Source organism: Patagioenas fasciata, chromosome 10, assembly GCF_037038585.1.
Source record: "Patagioenas fasciata isolate bPatFas1 chromosome 10, bPatFas1.hap1, whole genome shotgun sequence".
NCBI classification, from domain to species: domain Eukaryota; kingdom Metazoa; phylum Chordata; class Aves; order Columbiformes; family Columbidae; genus Patagioenas; species Patagioenas fasciata.
Window position 1 is genome coordinate 15,888,731 of NC_092529.1, and position 16,608 is coordinate 15,905,338.

General features: G+C 39.9%; 1 protein-coding gene across 1 annotated transcript in view; it reads right to left on the reverse strand.

Moving 5' to 3' along the window:
• The window catches only part of PPP4R2 (protein phosphatase 4 regulatory subunit 2), a 30,285-nt gene extending 13,976 nt beyond the window's left edge, over window positions 1-16,309 (reverse strand). The window contains exons 1-2 of the mRNA XM_065845554.2: window positions 16,202-16,309; window positions 15,363-15,444 (exon numbers count right to left, since the gene is read on the reverse strand). Of these exons, the coding sequence (XP_065701626.1) occupies window positions 15,363-15,444; window positions 16,202-16,235 (116 nt within the window). The 5' untranslated portion in view covers window positions 16,236-16,309. The remainder of the gene's footprint in view (window positions 1-15,362; window positions 15,445-16,201) is intronic.
• Between the last annotated feature and the right edge of the window lie 299 nt (window positions 16,310-16,608).

Sequence of the window (16,608 nt, forward strand, 5' to 3'; positions counted from 1 at the left end):
ACCTCAGTGTTGTAATTTAGACATTAAAACATATTCCTATTTAGATGATGGTCTTGAAGCACTTTCAATCTATGCAACTGGTTTCTGATGAGCAGCCTTATCCCAGTACCAGTAAGTTACATGGGAACTCCAGCCACTCAACAGGAAATATTATTTGCCCCACAGAAGATTGAGTCAGCTCCAGGCCCTTCAGCCACGTATACGAAATCCAGTCCTGCAGTGGCAGTACAGTGGATTCCTGGAAAGCAGGAAGGAGGTTTCTGGAGGCTGCAATGCAGGTCACTTGTTTCTGTTAGGCCCGACTCTGTCCCTACTCTAGGATGAAGAATTTATACCTTCTGTGCACCACCCTTCAGTCATCTCCTTCCTGCCTCTCCTATCAGCCCAGCAAGCAGCTGCCCCTCTCCCCCTCCCCCTCACCTCATTTACTTATAATTCTGTGTCTGCCAGGAAGGGGGCAGGACTGCACACTATTCCTACAGGAGGAAGAAACACTTCAAAATCAAGGGTGTAAAGCTCCAGAAAGCAGGTTTCTGCTCTCACCCAGAACTGCTATTGCTTCCTTTTCTCCCAAAGCCAGACCCTTAGTCAGCAACAGCAGCATCTACCACCACATTTCCAGACACCGACAGCCTCCAAGAGCTGTGTCCTATGCCTCTAGTTTAACCTAACCCTGAACAAGTCCTCAGAAAAGAAACATAACACACAATTAATAAAAGATTTATATAGAAAGAACCTCACCTTAAGAAATATGCATAAGTAAGGCTGCTGGAAGAAACTTACCTACACTTGTGACAACGTGCTACAAAGTTTCAACACTTAAAAGTGTTTAAGAAAATATTACACTCAAATTGATCTACAAAACTGAAATATAACTGGCTGCATATCTGAAGAAATAGTTAAAATAACGAACTCACTTCTGACAAGAAGAAATATATAATTTCTGCAGGGACAGCAAGATTTTCTTAATTTCCACTGACTTCAGTGGAAGTGATCAAAAGTGAGTATCAAAAGAGGAAAGTGACTTTTCCTGTTTTGCCAGTCTGTGAAAATGACATGTACAAGCTGATAATCAGCTAAACCTTTGAAACTCACTTGCATCTTATCCAGAGAGAAAATCATTTAGTTCATAAACAATGGGCAGAACTGTTAAGCCAATGCAACACACACGCACACAAAAAAAGAGAGAGATAAAAATAGCATATCCTCCTAATTAGCAAAGAAATCTATATCTACACCTCTAGAAACTAAGTTATCAGCATCCATTGAAAGACTGGTCACTGAGGAAGCCAGACAATAGTAGTGAGAAGAGAAACAAATGGCAAGTATCTGTTTTCAAGGAAAAAAAAAAAAAAAAAAAAATCTTCTGCATGTACCACAAGCTCCCCAAGAACAACTCCAGCATTAGGATGCAATATCTCCGTTTTAGCTGCTTTGTCACAAAATGTGAGACAGTGAAAACAAAGTTTAGCCAATACCTCCTGTAATTAAACCAAGAGCCAAATGGAAGCAAAAGACAACTCTACCACCCAGTTTTATGTACAAACTCATTCAGTTTTATACACTGGAAAATAACTGACACACACTTTAAACCCTGTAAAGAACCCAAATTGAAGAAATTCCATGGAGAAAATACTACTCACGCTTTCTTCTGAGCTGGCATTTTTATAAGTACTTGCTCTTCCTACTCAGCATTGTACATAATCAGCCTTTTCTAAATGCACATTGTGTCTTCTAAACCATACTTCTCCTGTCTGGTACGCTAACTTGTGAACTTGCACCAGCAACTTTAAGAGCTCTTTTATAGCCACTCAAAGAAAAAAAAAATCCTGGGAACACTGTACGATCTGTAAAAAACAATCTTCATAAACAATACTTAAAAAAGAAACAGTTGATCCTAAAATGTTTTTGTTCAGCGTATTTTCATTCTAGAAAATGACAACTTTGAAGTTACATACATTTTATGTATATCTAAAGCATGTTTCACTACAATATCTGGGTCAGCCTGTGTAAATATACCTATACAAAGACAGTTCCCCTGGGCTTGTTAACAAGCCTGTTGTTTCACGGATATTCCATGATAAGCTGACATTTCTTCTAAAATGAAGAGCCCTCTGCTTCCCTCCCGCCAACTCCTGCAGCATCCTTCCCTTATATCAACCTAAAGATTTTGCTCTGAAATACAGAAACACAGATGAAGAAACTGATTTTAGGAAAAAAGCACCTAGCAAGGAAAAAAGTCACCACAGGCAGTAATGAATGGCAAAAAAGCAGCAACCACAACAAACTTCAGAACTATAGCTTGTGCCTGTATGTATATATATATCTCTCATAGCAGAATTACACATCTCAAATTCTCCCAGGACTGGTATAAATCCTGGTAGCTTAACTCAACAATTAATAATTTTTTAACAAGCACCTCCAACAGTCATGCAACAGATGGAAGCGCAGAAGCTAACACAAAGTCCAACAGTTCAGTCCTTGTATATTACTTAAAAACATGATACTATGTCTTCGATTTGATGTATGCTAAAAACTGTGCTTTTAAGGTACAAAAGCATGTTTAACACCATGATATTGCACCAGAACACAGGCCCTGACCTTGAAATTTAAATAAAACTTCAAAACAGAGAAACATGGATGGAAGACACTCAAGTGTTTGAAGACACTGTTTTACAGAAATTAAACAGAAAAGCAAACAGCACCTGACCGAACAGCCAATAGTATGAGAAACATAAGCAAGTTCTGAGAATATTTACATGTAGGTAGAGGCAGCATGAGAACAGACTAAAAAAAAAAAAAAAAAGTGGGGAAATACACCTAAGACATGAAATGAACAGAGATTAAATAAAAAGACAGGCTACACAAGTAATCACACCAATAAATGAAAATTAAAACAAAAAACCCCACACACAAAACCCCAGGATAGGGTCAGAATTACCAAGTAAAAGACAAGAAAGTTAAGCCCTATGAAGAAAGACAAAGGAGTACAAGGAAACTCTACGGTCAGAACAGTACTACAATTACATCCTTACTCATCGAAAGTTGATGAGGCAGCAAAAATAACTCCACTGGGTAGGGAAGGAAGAATTAAAAACCAGATTGATTTAGACAAGGGATATAACCTAGCATTACCAGAGTAGAAAGAAGGATGAACACAATCCTAACTAACTTTGTTTTCTAATAAAAGCAACTATTTCACATCTGTACTTGAACTACATGATTTTCTGTTGGAACTGATCCATTACTACAGATCAACTGAAGTTCGCCAAGCAACATCAACCAAGTTTAGAAATCCAGCAGTTCTATTCAATAAACAGCACTCCGTGACAAGGGACAGAGGTCGCCTACAGACAGAAAACAGTTCCAGTAATCTGATGCTGTGCTTGAATTTAAAAGAATTACTAGCACGAAGTTGCTTGCAAGGTACGATTGCTTCTTTACTAACATGATTTGCACAGAATTAATCTTTCCAAACACGCGTATCAAAAACAAAATTGTATTTTACATGGAAATGATCTAATCCTATCACTCCTAGAGTGCAAAAGACTTCCCTCCCATTCCCTTATCTCCTGCTTAGTCAGAATGTTTGTACTGATGAAACTGAGAAAGCAGCTTTCTCACTGCACTGGTTATTGTGAGAGAGGAAACAGTTCTTTCTCATGTATTTAGGACTACTCTGGAAGGCTTTGCTACAACACCACAATCCTTAACATTAATATGTAACTTGGACACTAAGTGTAGATTGGACTACAAGTCTCCACAAGTGCAGAAGACAACTAGTATAAGTTACTGATCTCCCTTTTTAGCAACTGTATTAAAATATCAGACACAACTCTAAGGTATTACACATGGCTTACACACTTCATACAAACTGTACCAGATTTTAAGTTTCAGACTTCAATAAGGCTCGTGGAGGGTTAAGCCAGGACAATACCTAAAAATAACTGAACAACAGGAAGAATTCGGAGTGCCTGAAACAAGGCTACCTCCTGAAATAAAGGTACAGCAATTATTTAGTAAATCTTTCTGGAATTGCTTCAAAGATTACACGTTTAATTAAGAAAAACATTATATTGAAGGAATGTTAAGCTTCTGGAGACCTTAAGAGTCCCAGGAGCCCTGGTGGGATGTCTGTCTTCAGATTTCACAGTGGTTAAGTTCATTGCAAAATTACTTGGTTTAAATTTTAAGAGGATGCCATCTGTTCTGGAGAGATGCTATATGCCACAAAGAACATAATATGAAAAGGAAAACAAAGCAGATCTACTACTGATTCTGTTAATTGAACAGGCCATAAAAGAAACATCAGAACTTAGCAAGAGAAGGGAGGACTGCCCTCTACACCCTTATCCTATTAGGTCTCTGAAAACAGAAATAAACTTAAAGCCAGTACAAAATAGTATATTTAGAATGCAAACACTCCACATACAGCTACGATGATTTTAATGCAAATTTCCCAGAACACAGAATAAAGGAACCCAAGGACAATCTTAGAGGGATTCATCTAACACATAACAAGAAATAAGAGTAGTTTATATTAGCTTCCCCCTTCCTCCCCAGTTATTGTTAACTGAAATTACACTTCCACAGACACTATTTATTATATAAATAATAAAGATTGCTTCTTAATGACAAGTGCTCAGTGGTAGAAAAAGGGCTTTCAATTTCAATTTCTTCAGAAAGCACTTCTGAAAAATACCAGGAGTAGAAAGCTGGCACTATTGAACTCCCATGAACGGGGAGATGATCTATGCTGTGGTTTAGCGGGGTTTTCATCATCACATGCCCTCTCCCCCCCCATCCCCCGCCATGTACTCATCTTTGTGCCTGGTCTACACAGGTAGGGCCAAGCCCGCTCTGCAGCTCCCAGACTTTCCTGTGATCCCACACACAGGGAGGTGAAGCAAATCACTAGTCTAACCACAAAATTAATGCTACAGATAAGCAAGAGTAAGATGTGTGATGCGACAATAGAGAGCAGAGCCATTCCTTTAAGCAGCTGCCCATGTACCAGATATAAGAACACACCTTACTTAATTCCATTAGTTTTCAATATTAACTTAATTTTGAACTTATTTTTCTGCTTCCTATGCTTTACTTTAATACTCATTGTTTTGGTGCAATAATTTTAGTGTCATCATTTTGAGCACTGTTGCTATTTTCACCATCCACACAGTGCAGATTAACAAGGGAAATTCCAAACAATGCCAATAGATTTACACAATAAAATCCCCTGTGCATCAATACAGGCTAGTTTCCTAAATGATACTGGCAAGTACAAACTAACGTCACATTAAAACCATAAATAAGTGCTAGATTCTTATTAATGTTTCTGAATGAGCAATAAATTTTAAACTTTAGGTGATAGAGCACAATGAATTTACTGGAACATTGTGCTTTGCTGTAAGTGGTATCCTCTTCTTAGGAAACATGCTGGCAATCGCTCTTCCTGGGGGAGCTTCCTGTTCACTTTCACCTAATGGGTAATTCATGTAAAATTAAAACACTCTCACGTCTTATCTTCAGTAGGATTTGACCTCATGTTACCTTTCACTTTAATTAAAAATATATTGAAGAGCTCAAAAGAGGAAAAACTGGTATTTCCCAAAAGCACAGAAGGTATTTTTTCCATTTTCACTTGCTGATTGTTGTCAGCCTAATTTAAGTCTTTGCTCTCCTCCTTGTGAGCCCGACGAGCTCACTGCAGAACCACGGAAACCGGAATACAATAGAACTACATCTACTTCGGTAGTACGAGTGTTCACCTCTCTACTACTTGCAAATTACTACTGCTATTGCCAGGAACAAAGATTAAGACTTAGTTACAGAAACAGACAGTTGCTGAAGACATTAAAATAGTATCTATAATCATTCAAGGGACTAATTCTGATCTCTCCTGATAAATATTCAGCTGACTCGAACAAAATACAGCTGTTCCACAGAACAGAAAAAATTTGAAATAAGAGTCAAAATTTTTCAAAATTTTTCAAGAAAGTACATTTGGTAAAATAGTTACCTAAAAAACAAATGAACACAAACACTTTTCCTTTTATTTTCAAGGCAAAAACTGACCACAAAACAAAAGAGGACAAGATCACAATAGATTCTTCATTCAGGAATTAAATTCCTTGAGGCAGAGTGGAAAGTGATACATACAAAGTAACTAAGAGCCTACAAAACTTCCACAGGCCACCAGCAGTGGCTTACCTATAAAGATGAGAGTGAAAGTGCATTTTATTTTCCTTGATTTTTCCTCTTCCACTTGAAAATTCACTTGAAGTCATCTTTGGCTGCTAAGAATAAACTGGTGTATTTACTGATCAATTTCACTTACTGTGCTTCTGCATTATGTACCAGTGTTTAAATTCTCACCTTACTCTGATTTCTTATTCTTCATATATTTCATTTATGCCTATATTCAAATAACATTTCTCATAAACCTCAAGTTTCATTGCAAGTAGAATGGTCACCTCTGATACTGACTTTATAAGAAAGTGCACATCAACTGCAAAGCTCTCCAAGTCTTACAAACATGGGCTTTTGGATAAGCATCAAATACCAGCTAAGTACTCCCCCATCTGAGCAGCATCAACTATAGTTAACCTATTTATTTACAGTTTAGTTATCTTTTCTTTCCTATTGTGCAGAAAAATTACTAGTTCAGGGAACCACACTAAACTTATGCAACAATACATGGAGCTCTAGTATCTTCCTGCTGTCACGTATTTTAGAGTATACTTTACGTCAACAGATTTTATTTCTCTTGTTCTGGATAACTTTTTTTAACAATATTCCATGTAATTATTACATTTAGCTTTGTGAAAAATTTAGTTAGCACACACTGTACTAGATTATTTTAAAATCATCTAAGTTTTGTGTAGTTTTTAATCTGATTGATAACCTTCTAAGTAATCTTTCCTGCGTAACTTAATTATATGGTACACAGAATTTTCAGGAACTCTTAGCAAACACCGTGTAGAGTAATATTTTTCAGCCCACATCTGCCTCGTTTGTGTAGAATATATCTTCAAGACAGGAACTGGATTACTGCATATTTCTGCAACACTTACTGCAAGACTTTGATTCAGTTATTACTACAACAAACCATAGTAGAAACACTTATTCCAAAGAGACACAATTTCAGCAACCATATTACTGAAATTTCATTTTTAACCTGTAAACTCCAATTAAAGGACATTCACATCAACCTCAGAATTGAAAAAAAAAGTTATCACTTAAGCAACTAGCACAAAGAGTTCAGGTGGGGGAAGTATTAGACTTTGGTCATAAGCTACAGTCACACAAACACTAGGAACATTTATATTCATCTGTTCTACCAACAATAACTGTAGCTGCATTTGAACAGCACTAGCCAAAAAGATCATCAATAGAAGATAGATATTATCTGTGTCAAAATAACTCCCAAAACCCACTTATATAGTAATCTAGATCTGCCTTTAACATGGTTGAACATTTTCTTGAAATTTAGACAACCATATCTCAGCTCTAACAATTCTGTGGATTATTCTCAGCTTTTCCTTGTTCCCATTTCAGATAAAATTTCACTGAACAGATTAGTGTTCACTAGGGCATGTTTCAAGAAGGATGCCATGCACTGTATTATAGAGATTCTGCAGGAATACCACAGCAGAATTCAGAGTGCATCCCATTCAATAGATATTGCACAGGAAAATACTCCATCAAGTAAGGGCACAACGTAATTCTGTAGTACTCTGGAGTTGATGCAGGCAGAATACAGACACATTAAATAGACAACACTTTCTCAATGAACCTGTACAGGAGTCAAAACTTCAGTAAAGTATTATGCAATAAGTGAAGCACGTTTAAAAGTCTTCCTGAACTTACAGCAAGTTAAAATTACTATCTCCATACGAGCTACCTACAGACAAATCACTCTGAGTAATACAAATTTAATGTTTGGCTAATCGCATATATAAATGCATCACCTCTTCCATACACAAACTAAATTCCATGTATCTACTAGTATCAGACACTGGAGTTATTCCAGGTATCACCAGTTTGCACAGAATAATAAAAGGAATGTTGCAACTCACCTGGTAAGTGTAGCTATCAAGTTACCGCAGAAAAGCAGGAGAGCCTGCTGAGATAATACTATCAAATCCCCACTACACCGAGCAATAAAGCTGGGAAACCAGCTAAATGAAAATGTACCCTGTACAACTATTTTTGGATCTGAATTTGCTTTGTGCTGTACCCCTATGCTTGCCAGTTCATGCATTGTCCTACAGAAAGACAGGCTTCCCTCAAGTCTGAAAGCAGTACTGCTAGCATCAGGTAAACCGCACTTCCTTTACTAATTCCTTCCAAAACCAGAAACAAAACCCACCCCAATTGGCTTCTACACAAGGCAGTTCAGCTGACACACACATAATCTTGGGCTGACCAGCTGTACCATACCTAAGTGACCTAATACACTGGCATCAGGTATTATTCATCATCACACTCCCTTATGACTTCTGAACAAAGTTTCATCAGATGTAGCTATCATGGAAATCTTGTAACCATCTTCAAGTAGTATTATTTCTAAAAATGAGGCCTGCCAAGACACCAGCTTTGTGAAAAAAAGCAGCATCAGTCTGGTTTACCCACAAATCTGATAATCCTTCCCAAAAATCTGCAGAGAGGAAGGCTCATCAATTACACGGTAAAGACAGAAAAACATCTTTGCTACTATAAAGTGTAATATGAAGTGGAACAATAGCAAAGTGCCTGGGAAAGTACTTCATGTGAAATAGTAATGATCAAGGCCACCAAGGAACAGGAGACTTGAGGACCACTGGAGAGACATAGGTAACACTGAGGCAGCTACTACAGCTGTGAAGAAACATTACTAAGTGGTAAAGAACTGACAGAAATTCTGAAGATGAGCACAAATTCAATTAAGCAATGCTGGAGGACTTTGCTTGAACAACAGGAGATGCCAACAGAAGGATAAACGGATAGGGCTTTGAGCAACCTGGTCTAGGGGAAGGTATCTGTGACCACAGCACAGGGTGTGGAATTAGACGATTTTTAAGGTTCCTTCCAAGCCATTTTATGATTCAGGTGACCAGAAGCACATGAAACTGTATTAACTGCTACAGAATAAACAGGGGAGGGGGGGCAGGGGAGGGAGTGAGTGGAGCTCTGTGCAAAGTAACAGTGAACTGTCTGCAAGGAGTATGTTCACAGAACAGACTGTTTACTGCTGCAGGGAAGAGATGTACTTACAAATGGAAGTCGGCATGCACATACAATTACATTTGCAGACAAAATAGCCCTATTATACCAAAAAGCTAGCAATGCTATGAGGAGTTTGCATTTTCTCTTGCATTACATATGTATTCTATACAGACTAAAGTTTACTAAGATCAGTTCATCACGCACATTTTATAATGGTAGTTGAAGTCTGACCTTTACACTGTAAACCCCATTCCCAACAGATAAGAAGTAGCAGCATTAAAACACTATTACAGTGTGCATTTCCTAAAGGAGCAAGTGATTTCACCTATATCACAACCAAGTCCTCTGAAATGCTACAACTGTACACTTGATACATATATATTTTTTTAAATACAGGTACAAGAGACAGGAAGCTAAGCTACCTTTGACAAAGATAAATCAGCAGGCTTTTCAGTTAAGCTTTCTGTCCTTTGGAGACATCGGTGGATTACAAAACACAGAACATAGTGTCAGTGGAATGGGAATTAGTGAGGAACTCCAGCCGCTTAGTGGAATGGAGTTACTAAGAAATAATAGTAGGAAACAATGCAAGGAAGTTTACTCACATCTCTTGCTTCACTGAGGAAATGGAAGAGGCCTATACTAACAGAGGCACAGAAACTTCTTTCAGAAAATATTATCCTGTTCATTATGGCAGGAACTTGAAAATTGTTTTATTTCACTTAAAAAAAAAAAAAAATAATAAATGAATTACATTCCCCCAGTAGTGCTAAAGATCTCCAGGTAAAGATTTACTTCCAAATCAGAACAAAATTTTCAAACTAGTCAAGAAATACTAGCATTCACATGTCAAGCAACAAAACTGCTAGCTGAATAAAACCAAAGTACTTTACAGAAAAAATGCAGAGCTCAATTTAAGCATGTGAAACAAGCTAGAGGACATATGGCTACAATAAAACTACGTATTTGTAACATAAAAAGGGAAATTACTATACAAGAGTTCTGAATGTGTCATTAAAACACTAAAGCTGAGAACAGAAACTTATTTTCATCCATGCTCACTGCTACCATATTTACACTCACATCTTTTCTACAGCCAACAAACCATTTCACTCCTGTAAAGAAATAATACTTAAGATATACTGATCCAAAAGTGTTTCAAAAATGTAGTTTGAAAAAAAGTTCACTGCTTCATAGGGTACATGAAGCAGTATCAAAGGGTCATATTTTTGTTTGCCATTATCTCCGATAGAACTACAGTTATGTAACTTAGATTTATGGTTATATAAGTTACCAACAGCAAATCGTGCCTGGTCTACCTGGCTGACCCTGTTGATTGGAAAGAAAAAAAAAAAAATCTAACACTGTTTCAGCTTTAGCAAGACACATAGCACAGTCTCCTACAGCATCTTTGCAGCCAAGCTGGACAGCTACAGACTGGGTGGACCATTAGGCCTACACACTAGGGGTTGTGGTCAATGGGGTCCAAAGTCTGATCACAAGCAGGTATAAAGGATGTTGCTCAGAGTCAATACCGGGGCCAAGACCGGTGCTGAACATCTCTCACTGCGGCTCTGTTGTCACAAAGGCTGCCTGCACACTGGGTTACATTTGCAACATCAGAGAAAGTGATTATATCCCTCTGCCTGGCACTTATGAGTCCATAGCCACTGTGTCCAGTTTGGGGTCATGCAATAAAAAAAAAAAGAGAGCAGGAAGACTGATATGAGTGGAAGGCCACTAAGACAGTTCACAGAGCTGCAGCACATGACCTACGTAGGGAGCTAAGACAGCATGTCATCTTCCATAAAACACGCAGCTCTGGTGGAGGAATCTTGACTGCCCAACCTGCTCCAAGGGAAACTCCAAGCTGCTGTGTACGTGGTTAAGCAGTGAAACAAGGAGTCAAACAGAAGCAATGGAATTGCCACCACTGGAGATGTCAGGCAGAGCTGCACAAAGCCCTAAGATACCTAAACTTTGGAATTAGCTCCCCTCATATACAGGGTCTGACTGGATGACCTCCAGAAGTCCCTTCCAACTTACACTGTTCTATGATGATACTATAGATGTTCATATTTGCTCTATAATCACATGTACTTTATAGAAAAGCACTTCTGTTAGTGCTCAACTGAAGAGATGACGTCTGTCTTCAGGCTTAGATGAGGTGCAAATTAGTATTTCAGATCTTCCAAGGGAACTCTGAGGAAAGAATCTGACTACACAAAGAAATAAAACCAGAATGTATTTTAATAGCTGTTTATACTGCATTCATAGAACTGGTATAACTACATTACATCCTGGTCAGGTCAGTGATCTCTACTTAAGCCTAGAACTATTTTACAGTTAATCACTTCTGCCTACATACTTTATTTCTCCAGATTTTGGTAGTTCACTACTTATTTCTGGATTCCTTCACTGCCAGTAAGCCTCCGTATTATACTTTCCACTATAGTAAGCCATTAAAAGTGTGCTTCATAAGTTGCTTCCCCAGGGCAGGGGTGGGAGAAATGCAGAGAAAAATCAACATAAAATTTTTGATTGTTTTTATTTTTTAAGTTCTATTTTCAACTTCAGAACCAAAGGAAAATTCTACTTCTCCTTTCCAGTCCAACAAATTGGATTTTCTTGGTGAAGTACCTAAACAATGGGTTTAGAAACATTTTTGCTACCGAAGAGGCAGAGTGATTTTAAATCCAAGCGAATTTCCTAAGAGGTAAGAGAAAACGTACTTTAAATACAAGACACAAGGTCAAAACTGATAAGTCATCTTCATACCCATTCTTTAAGAATTTCTTGGAAGAAGAAAAAATATTTCACTTTTGCATTTCACTTCTAGTACTGCAGTGCTGTGATTTTTGTACCACCTCTTAAGGTTGTTTTTAATTCAGGAAAAAAAATGATAAATTGATTTCTTATGCAAAAAAAAGCACAAAAACATTGCTGTATCGGAAAAACTTCTTTTAAAACAGTCTAAGTATTAAGACTAAGAAGTTTTGTTCCTCTTCACTTTACCCAGTTTTGCAAGTCACACTGATCTTTTACAAACTAGAGGGAAGGAAATCATAATGATCTTCCCTGATTCTACCTCATCTCACTAAAGAAATTCCATGTTAGTATCTCAGTAAAGCGTCAAGTCAATCAAGGAGTACATCACTCCTCTGAAAACACAGAAGTCCTACAACTCAACACAAGACTAAAAAAGGTTGAACCACAAACTTTATATTTCACCCAGGGCTAAGTCTTACCATAGCAACTATTAAGAAACAAAAAATATTTTTCTAAGTAGCCAAGCAATCAAACTTTTGCTTCTGTTCACCTATAATAAAGGAAGTTTAGACAGGCTTTTGTAAATGCAGGCCATCATCTCATAAACAATTAAGTGAATGGTTAACTTTGCACAAGAAGAAAGCTTAAACTTCAAATGGATGAAGTTAACACACATGATTACACAATCAGGCTTTTACTGGAAGGTATTGATAACACAACTAGGTTTATGCTGATAACATGATCAAATTTAGCAACATTTGTATTGCAGACCTTCCTTGTAAGTGAAAAAGACTTTTAATTACAGTAGAGACACACTCTGAAGAGCCTTATCATAGCTGCAGTGCTGGTTTATACAACTCTCGCCCTTTGTTCCTCCACTACGCCACCTCTTCAGCTGTGCCGGGGTCTGACATATCAGTTAACACGGGCAAAACAAGCCAGGATCAATGCACTGAACCTTGCTAAAAACAGTAGTGCCAAAAAGAAAGGTACTACAACTGGGAGCAGTTTCCTGCACTAGGTTACCACGTAGCTACATAAACAGTCAAACAAGCACAAGCTAAATAGTGACACAAGTGCTGCCTTAGACAGGACTGCTGCCAAGAGAAATGCTAGTAAAATTACAGCCTAACCTAAACCTGCATTTACCTATTCATAACTCACTCAGATGAATAAGCACAATGAAGGAAATGGGAGGGAGATGCCCAACAGCCTTATGTGAGTCTGTGCTTTTCAATGTGCTAAGCAAGAAGTAATTTTCATTTACTTCATAAGAAACCTTTCAACCTAAGTTTACTAATTGTTTACAAGACCTTCTGCAACTATGTCCAAAAGAGGTTGGGGAGGGAAGAACACTCAGGATCTTCTCATTCCAAGGCAAGCTATTTATTACTGGTTTAGATTTCTATTAAATAAAGTTACTTTTGCATAACTGGAAGTACAGAATATTTAGCTCATTTTAAATTAATATGTATTTGGTAGGTTTGTGTGTTCACAGGAACACTTTCACAGTGATCAAGCTGTACTAGCTTAAAAATACATTAAGGTCCTATAATGCATATTACCAATCTTTATGTGAATGTTTACTAGGAGATTTTTTACTCATTTCTTCCTGATACTTTGACACATAACACATCACTAAAAACAGAAGCATACTTGAGGAAGAAATACAGACTTCAGTAGATAACAGGAAGCAAATTACATCTCATTGAACAATAGTTCCACATCTGTCTCCAGATTATATTAGATACTTCTGATGTTTACATCTGACACTTTTTTAAAAAACAATTTAATGCAACCAAAAGGTACAAAAATTATGAAAAAAGTTACAGACCTGAACAAAACCAAATACAACACTAGAAAAATAGAAAGCCAGGGTCTGCATGAAGTTCCAGATGATAAATTCCAGTTCAGGTTTAAGCAATAGTTTGTAATAAACAAATAGTAATGTAAGAAAAAAAAAAATTTGTATTTGCCAAATGGAAATAAAAATCAGGAGTTTATTCACTCTCCAAGTTTCACATAAGGAAGAATTTTCCCCAAGAACTTGCCCCTACACAATCACTTTTTAAAATTACTTTGGAATATATGTAATAATAGCAGAAACAATAAGACAGTCTGAAAAAAAACTTCAGAACAGGAAAAATATTTTAAACATATTATACAGACAGAACACACCACAGTGAGCCCATACTAAAATAAGTAGCACACCAAAATATTAAGCATTACAGCTGTGGATTTCTGCTGATCCAAAACCTTCTATTCAAGGAACAAAGCACATTTCAGAACTTGCTTTTCTTTTAAAACCACTAGTTCAAGCAGTACTAGCAAGCTACCAATAAAAAAAAAAAAAAACCAACAACACAAAAACAAACACACAACAAACCACCAACCAACAAAAACAAAACAAAACAAAAAAACACAACAAAACCCACAACTCACATAGACCAAAACCTACGAACCTCTTACAAGTTAGAGGGATTCTAGAAACCCAAAGCCCCTGTGATCCCTGGTTGCTAACAGAAAACTGGTAAAAGCACGCATCTCTGGCTGAAGCCCGTAGTCTGGCACTAGGCCTCAAAAACAAGGAGACAGCCCGGGCGCCAGAAAGTGAGCAACTCTACAACAAGGCACCCGGGTAAGCCTTTCCCCTTCCTGCCAAATAGTGATACCACAGGAAGTCACCCCGCGCTGGCCCGGCCGGAGCGGGCGGCACAGCCCGGCGGGCACAGCGACCCGGACCGGCACCCGACGGGCACAGCGCACCCAGGCCGGGACCCGGACCCGCAGGGGGCTGCGGAAGGGAGCCCAGGTAAAGATAAACTCCGGTCCGAGCTGAAAAAACGAGCGGCTACGGAAATCCAGAGGAGTTCCCGTACATCTCCTCTGCAGCGAGCACCGATGTGGTTCTCCCCTCTTCACCAAGAGCATTTAGACACAGTCATCGCACCGCACGGCAGATAAAGCCTAAAAGAAATAATCTAAGACATTCATATCTTTATGTTAATAATACTATTAGCTACTGTATACAACAGGTACTACAACAGTACACAACAGACATTACAACAGTGAGCTGAACTTTCAATTTAAAAAAACATGTCACATGAAATGTAGGAAGAGCAACAGGTTTACTGCACTGAGTGGAATCAGTCAGACCTGACAGATACCCCTGAGCAAAGCCCATGCAAAAAGTCCACCTGCTAAATAAAACTAACTACCATCAAACAAAACTAGCCCATCCAAAATTAGACGGGAATTAAGGCAAGCTTATTTGGCTCACAGAAGCAATCTACAGACAAAAAGCGAACCCAGGTAGTATCTCATTGACTTAAAATGCAGAAATGTTATACGCTACAACTGAAGATCACAAAAAAAGTCACACTTACATCGTCTCTCCAGTCTTAGCAACATGACAAAGAAACTGATCCAGTATTGGACACACTTCCTTCTTTCCTCTCTTCTCAAAATCTGTTGGTATGAGAATGACACAAAAGGAATGGTAAAATACAACAGGATAGAAGAAAAAATAACAATAATTAGGGACTTATTTGGTTTAATGCTTAGCACAGCTCCCACAAAAGTATTTTCACACTTCAACAATGCTTCAGCTGTTCCCAGGAGCTCAGCCAGCTTCCCAGCCCTGTAAAACACTTATTATTTTCGTGTGGAGAAACTACGTGCATCTGAGTAGCAAAAGTTGATTTGCAACTTCTTTTGAGCAGCTACAACAAAAAGAGGCTGATTTCCTCAGGCTGCACCCAGCAAGGCAAGCTAGCCCAGAAGCGGACTGCGAGCGGAGAAAGAAGGTGAGGGCAGGGGGGAGGCAGAGGGAGAGCAGAGGGCACTCAGGCAGGGGATCCCGGGCCTGGGGAAGGGGAGCCGGGGGGTCACCAACCTCCCCCTGCTGCTGCGCCTCACGCAGCCCAGAGCGAGCCCGGGGGATGGGAACTGGGGGCTCTCCCTCCCTTCGCCACAGGGACCCCCAGGCCTCTCCCCACTCCGCGGGACCCCCTTCCCTTCCCTCCCACGCGGGCCGTCCCCTCCCGCAGCGCGGGATCCCGATCCTCGTCCCTCCGGAGGGGACGTGCAGCCCGCACCCACGGGCGCTCCCTCCCCACACGCGGGTCTCGGCTGCGAGGGAGATTCCCCCCACACCCTGTCTCCCCTTCAGCGTGGGGACACCGTTCCCCCACCCCCCGTTCTCCACGGCAAGCCCCGGCACCACCTTTCAGAGCCTCCTGCAGCCTCTCGACATCCATGATCCGCCTGGGCGTCTCCCCCCTGCTCCGCGCTGCTCCCCTCCTCCAGCCCCCCCCGCCCCACGCAGAAAACGGGCTCCAGCCGCCGCGCACACACAGATACCCGGGGCTCAGCAACCCTCCAACATGGCGCCCGGGCCGTCCCCGTGCGCGGCCCCGACAGCCCGCCCTCCCTCTCCCGCCGGGGGGCGGTGGCGCGCAGGGGGGCGGGGCCGCGGGGCGGCCCTGAGGGAGGCGGCGGGACGGCGCTGCGGGAGGCGGGTGGTTCGGAGCTCGGCACTGCTGGGCCGCCTCAGGCTGCAGCCCGCCTCCTCAGGCGGGGGTACCGGCCTTCTCACGCCGGCCCCGCGGGGAAGGGGATGGGAACGCGGGG